The sequence below is a fragment of the Simochromis diagramma genome, unplaced genomic scaffold (assembly GCF_900408965.1).
Source record: "Simochromis diagramma unplaced genomic scaffold, fSimDia1.1 OVJJ01000205.1, whole genome shotgun sequence".
NCBI classification, from domain to species: domain Eukaryota; kingdom Metazoa; phylum Chordata; class Actinopteri; order Cichliformes; family Cichlidae; genus Simochromis; species Simochromis diagramma.
The window spans coordinates 16,855,559-16,875,078 of NW_024386782.1; the positions used below are offsets into that span (position 1 = coordinate 16,855,559).

The 19,520-nt window shown below is 38.9% G+C and overlaps 1 protein-coding gene across 3 annotated transcripts in view; it reads left to right on the top strand.

Annotated features, from left to right (window-relative positions):
* The first annotated feature begins 6,317 nt into the window (after nucleotides 1-6,317).
* Nucleotides 6,318-19,520, top strand: part of LOC120727829 (low-density lipoprotein receptor-related protein 8-like) — an 81,607-nt gene continuing 68,404 nt past the window's right edge. For 2 of the 3 annotated variants that reach the window (XM_040022369.1, XM_040022371.1), the window contains exons 1-2: nucleotides 6,319-6,477; nucleotides 7,101-7,217. In XM_040022369.1, the coding sequence (XP_039878303.1) occupies nucleotides 6,411-6,477; nucleotides 7,101-7,217 (184 nt within the window). In that variant the 5' untranslated portion in view covers nucleotides 6,319-6,410. Of the gene's footprint in view, nucleotides 6,478-7,100; nucleotides 7,218-19,520 lie in introns of all 3 variants that reach the window. The other variant, XM_040022370.1, reaches the window with a different exon arrangement.

Below are 19,520 nucleotides of genomic sequence, written 5' to 3' on the forward strand. Positions count from 1 at the left end.
GATACTGTCTGAGTTTGCTTTTCATGCTTTACTGAAGGAACCTAGGATGTCATCCAGGCACATTTTTGTATTAAGTGTCTCTCTACAATTGTCATTTGGGCAATTATTAGAAAATCTGAAAGATCAAAGCTACATATTTAAAAAAAAAAAAAAAAAAAAAAAAAAAAGCCAAATCATGCTAATACAATAAAGTAGAGGAAAACTTTAAAATGACAAGAATGTCAAAGGTTGTAAATATACTTCAAATAATATGCAGTATGCTTAAGACTCCACCATATTTCATACATTTTAAGAAAAACTCAACAGGCTTCTAGTTAAGGCTTAAATTTTGCTTTTGTCAAACACAACCTGTGCGTTTTGCTCTAATGATACCACAACAGAACAGTCATGTTTAATATATGTGTTTGATAAAAGAGTATGCAACGTTGTTGTGGACAAAGATCATCCTGCAGGTGGCAGCAGCCTCCAGGTTTGGAAGCAGTCGGAGGGTGCCCACATTAGAAGGCTGCATATGGGGTTAGATTAGGGATGTCTAACTCTTTGTTGTTAATAGGCCACCAAAACCTTGCAGGCTTTTTTTGTGCCCAAGGCAGCGCGTTTGTCACCTGTATTTAAATGCAACATAAGCACTCAAATCTCTACATTTAGCAAAAATTATTGACATTGTAATGGGAAAAATTCCCAAATTAAATACAGCCTTACTTACTTAGTAGATACGCAAGCATAAGCATATAAATGTACTAACAACATTAAAAATAAATGTAGGGACTGTGAAGAAAGCCAGCCTCTGTGGATGTAGCATTATTGTAGTTATAGTTTATCAACACAGATGCAATAAACTGTCTTTTTAAAATGCTTTTTCATTTCTGACACCTAAAACCTACAGAGTGACAAACTGATAAATAGAATTGCTCCACCATCTCATCTGCTTTTCAAATAAAAGACGAATACAGTCAGTCATCATGTCACGGGTCATAGCTCCTCCTTCATGTTATTGTGGAAGATGCTTCGTTATGACTCTGGTTGCATGTTTGAGGCCTTTGGCGTATTCAAGTATAGTTCTGGACATTACCCTGATGATAGTGTGCAATAGATAACAATTGGCTATTGCAAAAAATGCTTGAAAGTGTGTTTCATTGGAGCAATTACACAGAGACCCAGGTTTTACACATTTACTCTTTAAAGTAGGAAGATTTACTCTGAGTGCGGAGGAGGGAAGAATTTAGCTCAGAGACTTAAAAAGGGATCTCAGTGTATGGTTAAGATTATGGTGAGGGGGCTGTGCAAAACCCTGCAAACAGTTTCTCGTTCATGGACTCACTTTGCTGACAGGGACAGCATCAACCAATGAGGATGAACTAATCTCACAGTTGCAGACCGCTGGGTTAGACAAACAGCATCACTGTTGCACTCTCCCTTATAGGCTGGTGAGCGGTAGGCGAAAACAAGAACAAACTTGACTCTCTCATCTCTCAACAGCAGCTGCTAAGGTGTTCTTGAGTGAGGTACTTATATTTAATTGCTTGAGTGCTCAGAGGCCAATCAGTAGATAGTTACACTGTAACTGAACCATGAAGCCTGTCAATGCAAGATGCTACAGCTGAGTGAATGTGGAGCAGAAAACTGAAAAAGGAAAACGTATGCCTGCTCAGCAAATGTCCCCTAAAGGTTAATTAAATAAGAAATGCAACAAGAACCACACTACTTACTGAAATGCTGCTCACACGACAAGCTGTGGATTTCTTAATTCCTTGACTGTGCGAGAGGATGATGGCGGCTTCTCCAGAATGTAGCAAATCCTCCAAACTGGCTGCTGTGACAAATAAAAGGGCCAATTTCTTGACAACTCATGACACAACGAGGCTCGCACAAACCTTAAGCATACTGAGTATTTTGATGCTGCTTATAAAGTTTCCAAAATTATGCACCCTGACAGTGAGGAGATTCAAATAACCGATAATTATCTGTCACGAGGCATGACTGATGGGGATGCAGTTTGATCTGACATGAAATTGTTTACAGACAAGAGACTTTGAATATACCCTGATATTTCATCTAGTGCTACCAGCAAGTCAAAGAAGTTCAGGCATCCAGTAGTGTTTTTTACTCCAAGTAAGTTGACCAGGTCTCACAACATGATGCATCCTTTTATGAAGCTTCTGGATATTCCTCCCATACAACCAGCAAGTTGATATATGTATGATATTAATTGATATCTCAACAATTGTTGGATGGAATACTCTAAAAATTGTTTAAAATAGGTAGATTTCGCTCCCAGATTTGAAAAGTGAAGTCAGTGCATGAGCATCCTACACTGTATTCTGCCTAATAGTGAGCAAAGGGCGACTCCAGTAGCTGACTGTAAGCCTGTGAGAAAAAGACCCTAATGTGCCCTTCATTTATGACCTCAGTAAACACTTTCCTCTTGGATTTAAGTGCACAGTCTCTAGTAACAGGTCTTATGTAATACTGCATAACATTCATTTAGTTAATTATGGGTAATTAAAGCACCTTAAGCTTTAGGGTGGGTAGCTTGTGATTCTAAAATAAAAGTTGCCATATTGTTATGTTACATGAAATGGATGAAGGAAGTGTACAGTAAATTCTTTCCTTGTCATGCCACTATTAATAGGTTCCATTAATGGAGTGTCGATCAAGTCCATGAGACCAAGCCCTGTGTGTAGTCTTAGACATTAAACTATCCTGGACAGAACATATGAATAAAAGGGTTGTTAAAATGGGAAATTGTATCTCAGTAATTAAAAGATATGAAGATTTTTGTACACTAAAATTGATCAGGCAGTTACGTGGTCATCACTTATTAGTATGATTTGGTGGTATAATGGCTCAAATTAAGAAACAACAAAAGAACAAATATTGTAACAATGTATAAATGTCTGGTTAGCTATAAAACATATATTACTTTATTCTTCATCAGAACTGTTATTGTTACAAAGATTCCAAGCATTTGTATTTCAGTCTAGATAGACATGAATATACCACCAGACAGGTTACAGGAGGACCATTTTTATTAGCCATAGCAAGTACCAATTCAATTAAAAGAGCAATTTCATACAGGGCTATGGAGGAGTAGACGTTTTTGCCAGACAGATAACACAAGAAACCAGTAAAACTGGATTAATTTTTTTTTAAACAAATGTTACATTAAGTTAAACCAACATTAAGCACAAACTAAACTAAACTAAGCCAACAGCCCACACAAAAGGTTACTGAGGACCTTTGTGAACCCTTGTCTTTAGAGCAACTAAGTGTTTATACTATGGCTTATAGTCATAGACATTTGAAAAGGAGGTCAAAGCAGTAAAAAAGCATTTCACATATTAAGATATGCAAAATCTGTTCTTATATTAGTGCTGATTGACAATCTCTCACTCTCACACTCACTCTGATATGCCCTGCCTCTTTCCTAATCCCCAGTTTGCTAAAAGCATTTTCATTTAGTCATGACTCACCCCTCACAGCAAATTGACTGTAAACTCAATTTACTTGGAGCTGTCTCTGATGCATGAGAATCAAATTTGTAACTACATCAAAAGTCTGTTTGTTGTACTACAGCAATACCCATTGCTTTCATTTCATTTTGAAGAAGCCATGAATGAGAACACATACTGTTCTTTAAGTATGGTAGGTTTGTGTCAAAGTGCAAATCCACAGTTTATGAACTCCACAGTGTGTTACTGTACATAATGAACCATTATTGCATGATGGTTATAATGAATCCTAGCTACTCATAAAATCAGGAAATTGTATCGACTTGCTTTTCTGCATCACTAGTCGCAGATAAAATTCTGAATTTGGTCAGGTCAGGAGTAAACTAATATCATATTCATATTCACTTTTGTTGCTTCAAACAGCTGTTCAGCAACATCTGTGTTATTTCCTTTCAATATGCTCCTGCTGTCTTGCTCTGGCTGGACAATTGCTGTGAAACCATGACAACAAGTCTTAACTGCTACATTTTTCTTTTCAGTGCCGCGACTTTTTGACTGTGAACACAACTGCTTGTGCAGCTACACGACTGTTTATGTGTGTGCATGTATCTCAGTGTGTAAACTGAGAATAGGAGGGATTAAGTTATCCTTGAGCTTATCTCCATTTAAAATGAGTGATTATGCTGTCAGTAATGGTCATGGCCTAGATTTGAAAGACAGCCTTTTTTTTTCTCTCTGGCTGGGAGCCACTAGACCTTGTAAATACTACCAATGCACTTTTATCTGTCACAAATATTACCTCATTGTGTTTAGTAAGAGTAATAAGTGTTACATGAGCCTATTTCTCTTGGTGCTACTTTTAGAAACTCCATAGCCTGCAGTTCACCTTAGCATTTGCAATTTGCATATAGATGATACTCATATCAAATTATTGCTCAGGGGGAGTATTAATAATGGTGATGTTGAATAGGATGGTGTGCTGTACAATAGTGTGTTAAAGATGTTGAAACAAGTGAGCTCCAAAACATTGAAATCTGCCTCACTAAGACCACAATGTTTCACATCTTTCACCTCCCTTTGCTTTCCATCAGCCATAAACTGTTTTTTCCCCTTTCTATTGTTTAAACTTTGAAGGATTTAAGGATTTGTTACATGTGTGGAGCTCTGGCTGCATTGTGGAGGATTTTGAAATTATACCCAAAACTGTTTCAAAGTGAACACAAATACACCACAGGGATGCAAAATTGCTTGACCTCTTGATCCCTACCAATCTGCTCCTGCTAGTCCCCAGCAGTGTACCACTATTACCTGTCTGTCATGCTCCAAAATTGATTTCACTGGCTCAGTGGGTATGACATGGGCAGCTCTCAGACTACTTTCACTCTCTTTCTCACTCATACATGCCCTTGATTAGCAAAACTAGAACACTCAGAGAAAAAAAAAGGTTTTGATAAATGTGCTACATCAAAATCTGTTACACATTTCAACAGGAAAGATCATTTGGTTCATCCCTCCCCCTGTTTGCAGCATCTTTGTTCCCAGCAGGTAAGTTCCATAACTTACCAATACTTCACATAGCCAGAAAAATGTCCAGAAAAGCCAGAAAATAATGAGGGATCTGAATGAAAGACTCAAAACAATAAAAATGCTTTCTTAGAGACGCTTTCTTTGAACAGCATATATTTTCAAGACATAATAATAATAATAATAATAATAATAATAATAATAATAATGATGATAATAATAATACACACATAATAAGCACTGCATTTAGCACAACCATGAAGGAGAGAACCAGGAATCACCAGGACTCAATATACTGATCGAATCAGCCAGATTAGACTCTTACTATGGAGCAATATGGAGAAACCCCCCCAGTTTGGCCTGAATTTATATATGCAAACATGTAATTATATTCCCCAAAAAAGACCAACTATTTTTTCAACCTATTTTAAACCCAGGAATGCTCAATACTGAAATAAAAAAATTGCATATTTGTATTTAACATTTGTTATGAGCTTAGGTTTATGGTGTTATTTTGAGCTAATCACACCAGAATCACACCAGCGTTGGACTTGTCCCATCACCTAGTCATAATAGCCCAACACTTATTTTGGTCTGTCCCCTGTAGGCCAATGTTTTTTCCCTACTCTAAAAGCTGCACAGTTGGTATCTGTAAGTTTGGTATGGCACAATTTTTACACCAGATATGATAGCTGAGATAACCCTCCTGTTTATCCAGGTTCGGGAGTTGCATCAGGAGTAAAATAGCTTGTGACCCCTTCAGACTGGGGTTGTATCTCCTCCCAGGTTGAAGCGGGGTTCTTTAACATGTAAGGCAAGCGGCAAATTGTATTGTATTATTATTGTTATTTGTCCAAATAATGTTAAAAAATTGATTTTTCTGCCTAATGTCACAAATACAATTTAAAACTGTATGGGATAAGAAAGCACCATTGCAAAGACAAAAAACAAAAAACAAAAAAAGAACTGCCGTTTATTTCTATTCTACTCAACAATTTTTTTTTTAGAAAATCTGCCTTCAAAGATTTCATTATTGTATGACATTGTGATCTAGAGAGGCAAAAAAAATTTCAGTTACAGTTTTTATTTCGCCGCAATCGCAAAATAAACAACCACACATAAAAATGAAGATACCACAAAACACAAGCAAAAGATAAATAAATGCATTTATTTTTAAAGTTAGCTAGTTCAAGAAATTTGCCTTAATAGTTTGTATTATTTCATGCCTTTGGTCACTGTCCTGCTGTATCGCATTGTGTAGTGTAACTGTCCCCGCCCCGCGCGCTGTCGTCACGCGCCGGGTAGCCAGTGAGGCGGAGGGAGGGGGAGTTTCACACGGCGGAGAGGCAGGCAGCGGCGTCGCAACGCTACAACAAGAGCGGCTTTTGGGCTTTGTTTCGTGGATGTGAATGAGCTCCATCACCTCCTCCAGAAATGTGGACGGATTTAAGGATATTGCTACTTTTTCATTTGTTCGTCCTCAGGCTTCATTTCACAAAAGGTCAGTTGAAAATTGTTGTCCACCTCTGCGCGCGAGATGCTATTGAAATAGTAGATAAAGGCTGGTGTGTGATGCTGAGCTGACTGGAAGCGCTCTCTACTCGGCGCGCGCGAGCGTGCGTGTGATACCAAGAGAGCAAAAAGGCTAAAAGGGACTACTTTCTAAAAACAAATTAATGCGCAAGTGTGTTGTTTATTTCACTTTAAAAATGTAATAGGTGAGGTTTCAGGATAGGAAAAAGCCCCTGCGTGTCTGTCATGCATCTGTCATCCATACTGCATCAGAGGTAGTAGCTGTAGTAGCCCAGACTGACTGACTGACTGAATCTTTGTCTTTACGTTTGGAAGAATTGAGTCGTGCAGACCCTGGGCCTCTTCTGAGCCCTTCTGTCTTTGAACTGTTAAATATCCTGGGAAAAAGGAGACCGCTATCTGAAAGAAAGCATGCACCATGACGCCTCTAGCCCTTCAGCCAATTGACCTGAATGAAGACTGAATATCAATTAGGCATTCATTTGCAAATGACAGTTGAACTAGCCTACAAGAGATTACTGTTATATCCAATTGTTGCTCATCCATCTGGACTCTTATCTCTCCTTTTGTTTTTGTTTTTGTTTCTTGCAGCCACGGATGAGTGTGAGGATGGACAGTTTCAGTGCAACAACAAAAGGTGTATACCGACCATCTGGAGGTGTGACGACGATGACGACTGCTCAGACAACAGTGATGAAGAAAACTGTCGTAAGTGTTAAAATTAAAGGAGAAATAAACACAGATTAAATATGTTAACTGTGGACCTGCCACGACTAAGGCGTTATTACACAATAACATGTTAAAGCATGATAAAAATAGACATTAACTATATTAATGATTATAACAGTGCAACCCCTCCATCCCTGCTTAATCATAAAAACATCCCACCGTATTATCATGAGGATTAGTCCAGTCAGTGTGATCCTAACCATCAATAGTACTAGAAAAAGTTTAGCTCTGAGTATTCATTAGAGCTAGTCTTTCAATTTTGATCATGATTTGAGTGTGTGCTTCAGCCTGTGTATTTTAAGTTGTGTTTTCTTATTGTGTTAAAAGTCATGAACCAGAAAATGAACCCGCATCCCTCCCAGGTTTCTGCCCTTTCATAGCTTTAGAATTTTTTTTGCTGGCTTTGCTATCTTATTGGGATTTTATCAATTTTCTTTCTACTCGCGCATTGTTCACAACGGCCCTGATTCCATAAAAGCCAGCAGAGTTTACAAAGACGCACAAATGCAATCATGCTTTGAGTGAGGATGTGTGCGTTCGCCTCAGGCTAAGAGCGCGTGCAGGTGATTTCATCCCTTCTCCTCCTATAAATAGAGCACTCAACAAGCGTGTTTTCCTAAAATGTGGGTTGATTGGGTGGAACCATTTTCCAATCATCTTCAAATGAAAAGCTGTCCAGGTGAGGGACAGACTGCGTGGTGCATCGCTCCAGTGCACAAAGCTCTGACAGGTATCTTGGATGTGTTGTTCTGGGTGGAAATAATAGAATTCTGCTTTCCTTTTTGACAGCAAACCAGTGGCCTATATTTTGAAAGAATGCTCGTGCTGAAACCAGTGAAGTTGTGCCAAAGCTGAAGCCGAGATTTGCGTGTTTGCAGTGCAGCTTCTTTTGTGTCTGGGTTAATTGTGGCTCGGGAGAAAATTCTACACCTCCCCACGCGATCTCATAATGCATACACTCTCTCTTTCCTCTCATGCATCTCTCTGTTTTTATATGTTTTCTCTCTCTCTCCCTTTCTCTTCCACAAAACTCCATCCCCCACACAGACCTGTTGTATACAACCACCTTATACTTCCTATGCGCGTATGGAGGTGTTTCCCTGTTCTTTCCTTGCTTCTCGTCTCCACGTCCCAGCGGGACGTGTCCTCAGGCACGCAGAAAAGCAGGTCATTTGGAGCCTGTTTGCTCCTAAAACATTCATGTGTCACTGCTTCAGACACGCACACGAATTCTGACGTTTGGAGAAAAGTGATTGCTCTGCCAGGCTTTATTTCCTCTGTATTTCTTTCATAGGAAATTGTCTGTGGGTTTATTACCCCCTCGTGTGTTTTCCATAAGGAGGAGCTTCTGACACATTTAGGGTTTGAGTGAAAACACTCCCTCTGAAAGCCTTTTAAGCTGAGACTTACTGTCAGCCCACCATTTGATGATTATGACTGTAAAGCATTACATGTTGTTTTATTAGAGAGCGGTACATGTGTGGCCTTCACTCTGTGTCCATCTCCTTTTCCTGTGTGGCCTGCTGTATCTGCGTGGGCAGGCGCTTGTTTCCCTGAGCAGAGATGCAGGGTTTCTGTACCCGCTTCTCTGTAGTGTGTGATCAGAGAGATGCTAAGGATGTTGGCTGTTAAAATTGTACTCCTCTGTACTCTGGCAATTGTTAAAGAATGATTTACTTATCTTTGAGTCATTCTCACAGGTTGCCTCTGTAAGCCGTTTTTCTCTTTCTCCATGTGAAAAGACAGAAGTCAGCCGGTGTTAGGCGGTGAGGTGAAAACCTGTACAGCATATGCTGCGTTGGGGGGAGAAGGTGCTGAGGATTTAGCTTGTAAATACAGCAAATCCTGTTCAGAAATGACACTGTTGGTTCTCGTTGGCTGTGAAGCGGTAGCATTTTTTAAATTAAGTTTCTGAATGGCTGAGTGGATTGTCTCACTTTTTTTTTTTGCTGAAAATATAATATTTCATAACACAATGCCAAGCCAGATATTTCAGTGACTGAATGTGTGCAACAGACCATGGTTATGAAATATGCTGACAGGAAGGAGCTGCAGCTCCTTATTTGTCATGCCAGTGTCACTTTCTTTCTAACCTGACTGTCGCTGGCAGAACAGGTGTCTAAAACACACCAGAATTTCTCATACTAGTAATCTTTATGCACCATGGTGCTTCTCCATCCTTTACCCTGTTTTTGTTAACACCATCCCCCACTAGTTCACCCCCGAGACTGCAATCCCTATCACTCGGTACACCCTTACCATCCCCCCATTATCAAACTATTCCCCACTGACCGTTCACTCACTGCGGGGACCCATACATTCATACATGCATAATTGCAGTCCCTAACTATGTACAGACACAAGTATGGGCCAGACACATGTTAGAATAAACAGAATCACATGAGTACTAATGCATGTGCACACTGTATTTTTGCAGCAGAGAAGTTCAGTCCATATATAAGAAACTGTACATTTTGTTTACTGGTTGCATAAGTTCCTGGGTGAGGATGAGACGCAAATCCTCCCTCCCTCTCGCTGCATCTGGAGTTGACAGCAGTGGAGGCAACAAAAGAATTCCTCCTTGAATTCTCAAAGTCCAATTTGTGCCGACTCTGATGCGAAGTCGGCGTTTAATCCTCGTCCTGATTATAGCAGCATATCGCCCACTTGCCATCTATCTGCGCTACCTTCAAAGTCCAGAGTGTCCGCTTGACTCTCCTCTCATCCTCGGATGTGATAGGAATCTATTTCATTTGCATTCATGAATTTAACATTCACACCTGCAGGGAGGCATTTCACATCGCCACGTAGCGCTCAAAGTCTTCTGTTGTTTTACACCGCGATGCAGAGTCAGCAACAGGCTGCATGCCTCCTCTCTTTGTCTTCTCTTAGTTAATAAACCTCCACCACTCCCTCATTGCCACACTCACTTTTGAATCTGCCGGCACTCCTCCAAACCTCCCGTAGTCATTTTTTTATTTCTTTGTTCTAAAGCCTTTCGGTGGATGCAGATTCTCTGCTATAGTGTCGAAACCACAGGCCTGCTAACACACCAAGTTTCAGAAAATTAAGAAGCCTCTGTGCAATGCTTGATAAATGCTTGTTTAAAGCTCTATTAAGAGTCCTTAGAACTCACACATCTGAGGCACACTGAGGTCCTTTTAATAGCTTGAGTGCGAAGAAATCAGTCAATATTTTTTAATATGGTCTACTTCGTGCATGATCTGTAAATTGGTTTTATGATATGAGAATAGGTTAGATTATGTCAGTCAATATTATTGTTTTTTTATTTGGCTGCTTGCTAAGTTCTTGAAGGCAGACAATGCCTCCCCTGCTGACAGAGTATTTTTGTCATCAATTCAAAATAGCTCACTGGATTTTGTTTTGAAATCCTTCCTTCTTTTTCTTTGCTTTATTATGCTTATGGTATTTCTTTGGCTGCAAATAAAACTATCTGTTAAGCAGTAAGTCATCTTCTGCTTATCCTCTGCATTTTATTTTTCAAGGCTTTCCTCTTTCAAAAAGGGAAAAGTCCTTTGTTATCATAAATATCCACATCTCTGAATGCTCACTTGGCGAACTATTTTTACATACTTTTTGGAACAACTTTGGCCTATCTACAACATCTTCACTTCTTTTTCTGCACTCACGCAGCAGATTCCCACAGAAAGCTAAATGGACTCCACTTTAAAACTCTCTACAGCCTCATGACTCTCTGTTTCTGTTGGCACTGACGGCCGGTCGAACACGCTTCCCGCCAGCTCTACTTTTTGGGTATTTCCCGCTGTTTTTATTGCTCTGACAGGTTATTTTTCTCCTAGCTGTGTTGACATCACCCACCCAGGCTAGTTGACAGCAATATTTCACAAAGTAATGCCGACTGATCAGACACGAGGAAACAGTTTTGCCACCTGCTGAGATCTACTTGTAAATTCAGAAAAATAATACCATTCTGTGTGAGGTTCTGCTTTGTGTCGCTGAGGTTTCAGGGAAAAAAAAGATGCCTTGTATTTTTGGCTTATCAGAGTTAAAAACATTTCTTGAGTGAGTGTGTTTCACCCCACAGTGTCTGAATCTTTTTTGTCTGTGTTCTTTGAAGCTTGAGTGATTGAGTGAAGTTGAAGTGATAGAAAGTGGGAAAAGAAATTATTATGACCCTACAGTGTGAGTCTGGGAGGTTGTTTTGTGTTCCTATCAAATTCTCCCCATAATCTCCACGGCTGTTGTCAACAGACACAGCGTGGAAAGGATTACGCCTTTATCTCTCCAAGCTATGAGGCATTTTTTCTGTCGGGTCTGTGGTCAATTTATGTTATGTTAATTCACAAAGATGTGATAATGCCTCAATTAGTCACCAATTTGAAAAGCTACGATAAAGCAAACGTTTTTATTGCAAAAATGTATGGCTTTTAAAACATGTCAGTTCGGTAAACAAACTGATCTTCTGATCTTTCTGATCTGTCCAGTTGATCTTTTCCTCAAGAAACAAAGTCTGTGGAAGATCTTTGAGATTATTAAGCAGTTGTGGAAGTTGAAAACTTCTGCCTAAAGAAGAAAAACAAAATAATGTTTGTATTACTGCAATTGCAAGTGTTTTCCCATTTTTAAGGAGAATAACAGCAGTAGTGTTCTATTTCCTGTTATGTTGAAAAACATGTCAACAAGTCCTCTGATGCACCTTACTAGAGCATTTAAGAGCTTTATTTTTGTTTACAAAAACAGAGTTTGTATAATTCTTATGAGCTTGAAAGTATGAAGGTATAACTACCTTTATTCTTCAACACATTTCTTTAAGTAGTCTCCAGGAATAGTTATTTATTCTAGAGATACTCAAAGCTCTTCTTTGGATGTTGGCTGCCTTTTGTTCAGTTCTCTGTCAAGATGATCCCACATTGCTTCAATAATGTTGAGGTCTGGGCTCTGGGGAGGACAATCGTTGCTTATAGCGTTCCACTGAATGTTTTTCTATCTAGATATGCTTTTACTGCATTGGCAGTGTGTTTGGGAATTTATTAAATTATGAAATGCTTTCCACATGGTATTGCATGCTGGATCAAAATCTGATGGTACTTTTCTGTGTTTATGTCAAAGTGAGAAACTTAGCTGTAGCTAATGAAGATGATGGTAGTAGCTAGAATTCTATTAAAGTAGCCAAATGCCTCATGATCAAATAAGTAAAGGACATGAATGGATGAATGAGATTCCTACTGTCCCAATATGCAAGTTACTTCATCATCAATTTTTTCGGATCTACAACAACACTGGCTGAAATGCAGTCTCACAAACTGTGACTGAGCCCCCACTGTGTTTTACAGATGGCTGTGGACACACAGTGTTGCACCTCTCTCCCACCCTCTGAATATACCTCAGCCTTTTCTCCTTGTTTCCATTGATTAAGAATGGCTTCTTGACAGCCACACGTCTACTGAGACCATTTCTGATGAGGCTTCAGTGAACAGTAGATGGATCAACTGAAAGGCCAGATGCATCTCTCAGGTCCTGTGTCAGACCTTTGATGGATTTTTTCCTGTTTCTCAAGGAACTGATTTTCAGATACTGTTCATCTTCTTTATATAGTTTATTTTTTTAGGCCTGGCAGTTCTTCTGTTGTCCTCTACTTATCCAGGTTCCTAAACAAAACATAAACTGCACATCTTAGCTGTTTGGGAATCACCAAATCAACTAAAGAAATTGGAAAAAAATTGGTGTTTTGTGATAGGCTACTAGTAGCAAAGTGCCTAAAGATACATATAAAAATTGGTTCTAAGTTGTCTGTTATGTGTAGAGACTCACTGGTACATCGCTTGAGTTGTCTTTTCTATGCTTGACTGATTCATATGTACGTTTTAAGTGATTTGACAAAGAAAAACATTCTTGCAAATTTGTTTATGTACAGAGACTGGAGTTAAAATGAGTAAAAAAGCAGCCAATGTTCAAAGAAGAACTTTGAAAGACCTTCAGAAAGCCTGGATAATGTTTGCGAAAGCAAGCTCCTTAGAAGCAAAAAGTTTTCCTCATTATGTAATTTATTTATGTAGTCTAAAAAAATCAGGTCCAACCTTCATTCACAGCGATCTTGAGCAATTAAAATGCTATAAAATGTTTTTAAATCAGCCTTCAGTCAAACCACAGTCCTTCTGGAAACAGCTTGTTACAATCCTGTTATCTTAAAACCCCTTTTTAAATGAATGTGGTTTAATTTCAGTGGATAACGGAATTAAAAAAAGGAGCTCACCAGTAAAAATCTAATTTGCAAATTTGATGAATTTACTGAAAATAATAGGTGTTTAACCCCCCCAAGTTCTCCTGTGAATGTGTAGACACCAATAGAAAGGACTAACTCAACAGTTCCGGTTCAACCCAACAGAACAAATGCAACACTAATTACTTCCAAGACTACAGTGTGGCAAAAAAAGAGAAGGGTATATTTACCTACATCTTTATTACGATAAGAACTAAATGTACGTGCTGCTATATAGTTATAATTGTTGTGAACCTCGACTGCTCATAAGCGTCAGAACACGATAAGCTCATGTGTCGTTCTGTTATAATGTCTCTGGTTTTACAGATTAACCAGATATTTTCTTCCACATTATGCTAACTTATCGACATGTGTGCGTGTGTATGTGTGTTTGTGTATTACTATTTGCTTGTTTGCTGGTCCTACTGGCCTACTGCCCTGTATCTGCATGTCTCCAAGCCAGCTTGCCCTAAGTGATCATTAAGAAGTCTGCAGCTCCAATTGAGCTATTATCTCAGATTAGTGTGTGTCGTTACACAACGTTGCAGAGCGAGAGAGAGGGGATTAATGTGGGGGTATAAAACATCACTCAGCCTCAGCCTCTTCCCATCATCTGCCACATATTTATCCCTTATTCCACTTGTCTTTTTAGTGCCTTCACCTCAGTGAAAACCATTTGTATGCATCATTTTAAAGATTACACCTCCCAGAAATCTGTGTTTATTTCAAGGGATAAAAAGCAGATATTTCTCCGAGGACACTCTTAGCAGTGTGTCTCGCCTCATGAAACTTACTGTTTCAATTCTGTTGAACTATCGAAATACTGCTGAGGCACTAAAATAACTTCATCAGCTAAAGTCTGTGCGGAGAATCTTTATTATGGAGTTAACACTGGGTTCTGGTTTCAATATTTAATTGTTTTAAAATCAATGAAAACTTTACAGGGCTGGAATTTTAATCATATCGTTTAAAGGCCGTCATTAACCCAAAATATTTAGATATTTTGCTCATATTTAGAGCTTTTCTGTGAGTTAATGGTGTAAAATGTATCCTGTAAACTCTAGAGCAGTGTTCTTAAAGTACTGGAAGTTACATATGGTGGCGAGGTAGGGCACTTTGTGTTTGAGATCTGGGCTGCTTGTTTTAACTGATAAAGTGATTCTGTTACACATCCCTGTAGTTTTTTGTAAAAGTGATTCAGTGTCAGTGAAATGAACCCAGGTCACTTTGAAAATCGATAAGACACATGCTGGATGTTCGAGAGCGGCTGCCTGCTCTGTGAACCCAGGCCTTGGGGCCGCTGGCATCCAGGCAGACAGCGCCTTTCATCCAGAATCACTGTCAGGAAAAAAAATAAAAAAAACAGACCCACAAGGGATGATGTTGGCACACACTGCAAGAGCTGTGGCACTTAGCAACTTGTGACTCATTTTGGTGAAAAATGCGACTTCATGTGACACAACAGCCGTGCTCATGAATCTCTTCTGACAGCTGCGACAATGTTGGGATTGGATGATTGTGGCTGTGAGTATTACTTTATTTTGATTTATCTTTTTTTTCGGATGAGTAAACATATTCATCACAGAACTACTGAGGATATTATGCATCTCTGAAGTCAGGCCAGGGCAACACAGAGCGTCAGCACTGTGTGCGGTAGTGAATTGGAATGATGAGCAAATAGCTATGACACAGCAACCATAGCCCTCGGACTCTTTCGTTTTATTGATGATTCAATGTAGCCGGATAAAGTATGAGTGTCACCTCTGCTCACACAGGCCATATTCGCTTCCTTTTGCCCAGCTACATACTGACTCATTACATCGCCACCATCACAGTGTTGAAGCTTTGCATGCGGGCTGTCACTGCGTTGAATCATACCACCTGCCTACATGTCTCCACCTTTACAGCAACCATCAGAACAGTGCGCGTAGCTTGAAATGAACTGTGGACAATCCAGCTGGCCTAAAGAGCCATTCAAATCTCCAGACAAAGGGAGCAAACAGTGGTTATCCTTATAACAAGCAATATCCTATTGCATGGTTGTCAACTGCAGAATTGAGCAAACATAAACTCCCTTATTAAAAAGTAACTTTATTAAAAATGTTAACATTACAATTTGTGGACACGCAATGAAAGGCTGATAAGTGGCATACTGACTTTACTATTTGAGATAATGTAAGTCATTTTAAGTTAGCTTTTGCATTTATGCAACGTTAGCCATTGCTAACATTTTAGCCTGTGGAACATAGCTGATTCAAAGTCAGGTTGGAGCTATCATGGCACAATTTACACTATATGGTAGTTTTCCTGTGCTTCTGGGTTTCTTTCTTCTTATTCAGCATACAAGGACAGACATGAACACTTGTAGGTGTATGCTGCCCTGCCAGTGCCGTAAGAATTGCAGTCTTAGGACATATGCTGCCTACAATACCTGTCCTAACAAAGAAAACAAGTACTATTACATTTTCAGAATTTTGCTATTGAAATGTGTTGGAACATATATCATACATACATCATGTTTTTTTTTTAAAGTAAGTTTACAAAATGTAAGTAAATTGCTGTAAAAAAGCCTCAAATATCAGAGTAAGGTTCTGAAATTTCTAGTTTTGCCTAAATACTATCACTCAGTTATATTTAATTTCCCATAGCCTGAGGAAATGCTATTAGCTTCCCTTTCCTCTTAAGGAATGACATATAATTAAATTTCTGCAGAAATGCAGAATGTGTGAGCTAAGCCTAAGTTAAATGAGGGTTTTATTGTGTCAGGCATTGCATTACCTGAACAGTCATAACAAATTAGAATGAGACTTGAACTAATTTTCTCAGCAGTAGAGATTTAAGCAAGAGAAGCCTTGAATCTGTACAGACGTGGACTATCAAATGATTTCTCTTCAACAACGACCTTCCAATTAGCAGGAAAATGGTTTTACATGGGCTAATCAAATGTCTAGACTGCTAGATCTGTACTGTAGATCTGAACAAAGAAAGATTTGCCATTTTTTGACTAGAGGAATGTAACATAACCATCCGTTCAGAGTAACTTGTTTTGCTGTCCCCCGCAGGCCTTTCTTACATCAAAGATTTTCAGAAAGATGCTTTCGCTCATGTGAAATCTGCATTTGAAAACAGCAGCAGCAGACCCAATTAGATTATTTAGTTTTCCTTGAAATATTCTGTCTGCACACAAAAAAATGGGCTGTGTAAACCTGCTTGGGTGTGTTTTGATTTAGATATTAACTATGAATGTGTAAAAACACACAGTGAAAAATCTTACCAAAATCTTGTAGCTATAACTTGGTTTTGAATTTGTAATGAAACTTATTTTACCATCATTTTCATGTTTAATCACACTGCTGTGTGGAGGTTTTAATAGATTTCTGCAGGCAGAAGGAGAAAGTACATCTCATTTTAGAAAAGGTCAGTCATGCCTGTTTAATTTATAAAGCTTATATTTAAATCATAGATATGATTTAAATATAAGCTTTCTAATTTAATCATATATAATGACATAATGCTTATTCATTATTCACCCTGTCTGTGTGTGTTAACACAAAAGTTGTGGCTTAGTATTCGAGCAAAAGTTTTCTTGGAAGTGGTTGGAAATGCAAGCAGAGAAGTGGGAAATGTTAGCTAGCAGATGGTTTGTCTGAGCCGCACTTGACCCCGTGTGCTTCCGGCAGGAATATTGCGATCAAAGCTGAGCGGCTAAGCTCTGCCTAGAGATAGATATGTTTTAAATGCATAGCCATTGGCCGATCACACGTACACACATAGTATGGATGCACAAGACACACCCTGGCTGCACACTGAAAGGCATTGAGTTCACATGAAATGAAAACGTGGTCTATTTTATTGGTTTGTGCATACCCTTTGTGAATGGGTAATGATGTAATCTCTTGTGACATGGATCACCAGAAAAAGAAGAACCACACTGATGCCGAGTTTAGAGAAATAAAAGGAGTGAAAGAGGAGGCAGAGCCAAGGAGGGTGTCGTTGCGGAGCGGGGCAAGGCATGGGGGCAGGGATAAAGAGTGCTGCAGTGTCATTGATTTTAGAGTGGTTGTTTTGCTGTGTTATTGTTCAGATGCAGATCAGATAAGGTGTAGCCGATAAGACACACAGCCAATTAGAAATCAGCTAGTCTCTCCTTTAGAGAGGTGAGAGTTGAGGTTGAGTTTTCTGTTGCACTCTGCACAGAAAGAAGACAACTAAATCACAAAGTTAACAGAGACAAAGCTCTTACTCAAGCATGAGTACAAAACTAAAAGCAACGCCAATTGGTTTGAAAGAAGAGCCACTCACTGCAGAACATCTGCTCAGGCTCAGGCAGCCAGGCTGCTGGAAACACCTGGCATTAATGCAGCTTTCCTGCTCTTCTAACACGGCTGTGTGAATCAGATTTTCTGTGTTTAACTTTAAGTCAAGGAGTGGCAAAGCAGCTTACACTGGGGGTTCAAATATATAAATATATAAAGTCATTGTGCTATTTATTTATATTTCATTCACGCTATTATATCTCTGTTTTACAAAATCAACAGGGATACTCTATTCAAAATATTACTTTATCACTTTTCACTTATATGGAACATATAGGGAACATTTCTGAAGAAGCAATGTTGTGTCTTGTAAGATGATGTGTAAGATGGTGATTACAATATTAGATACACAAAAAGCAATCAAATCTGGATTGTTGTGCTAGTATTTTTGCTTGGACAAGACTACTTCTTCCAGCCCTGATTACATTGTAGCTTACCAATAGTGATGTGTAGCCTGTGTCTTAAAAATGCTAGCCTGGTCCATTTGTTGATTGCACATGAAGGTTGATGGAGGCACTGTGTGCTTCCATCAGCCTGTTTGCAATCAGTCCAGACAACCCACTCTTTTCATTTTAGGCAATAAAACCTTTCCTCTTGATGCTTTGCCTTGCTGATATTAATATAGGTAAACCCCCCCTTTCTTTTTTATGTTACCAGTCCACCTGTCATCTCTGAATTCTCCCTCCAAACTCTCTCAAACAGTACAAGCGGGGCACTGGATCTGCGAACTGATTGAAGAGAGTACTGTCTATATGGTTCAAGTGCTAAAGCCAAAATGCATGTATGTGTGTTAGATTATGTTGCAACATCGGTTTTATAGAAACAAATAAGTGGCTTCCACCAAAAAATTTAGTTTTTTTTATTAGCAAATTGTAGTTTATTGTTAGTTATAAGCCTAGCAGGAAACCCATTAACTGCATACAGTTTGGTGAGCTCAAGCTTAAAAAATAAAATATTGACCTCAAAGAAACAGTATTTCTTACAGGATTATTACAGTGTGCACATCTATTGCTTTTGTTTTGTACCCATTTTGTATGTGACTCCTCCTAAACCATGACATCAATAATTTACAGTGCTTTTTTACTCACTAATCTGCAAAGTCTGGTGCAGAGAACTATTACTTTTTTCTATCCACACAGCAGAAGTCACACTTTTGCATATAGTACAGTACCCTGGCCTACTTTGAATATCCACTCCACATATATTCTTACAGGGTAGAAATAGGAGTGAAAATGTCCCAGAAAAAACCTTCATTAAATTGCCTCATGCAACACGAGGATGCTATTGCATCGTAAAGCTGCAACACATTTAACACAGCCCACTGGAAATGATGTCATGGTGTTTAAGGAAATGTGCAAGCTTGCATTTGCTTTATTCTACGGGCTTGTAAAATTGGCTTTGTAAATGCAAAGACTAACCAAACCAGGTTGCGTATAAGACTTACATGTTTTCCGATGAGTGTCCCAAATTAAACTATTACCAATGTTATACTGACAGTCTTGGCATGTTCCCATAGGCCTTAAGGGTGATGGAGTGTGGTTACTTGTTTAATCTGCCTAGTTTGGCATGAAATCAGTGTTGTGACATTTTAGTCTTTAGGAATGCAGACCAAGTCTGCTGTAATATTCCTCTGCTCAGTAAGGCTTAAGAAAGAATCATGAAAACAGCTAATGAATCATTTCATTTCTCTACTATTAGTTTAAATGAGGCCAACCGAAATGCTAC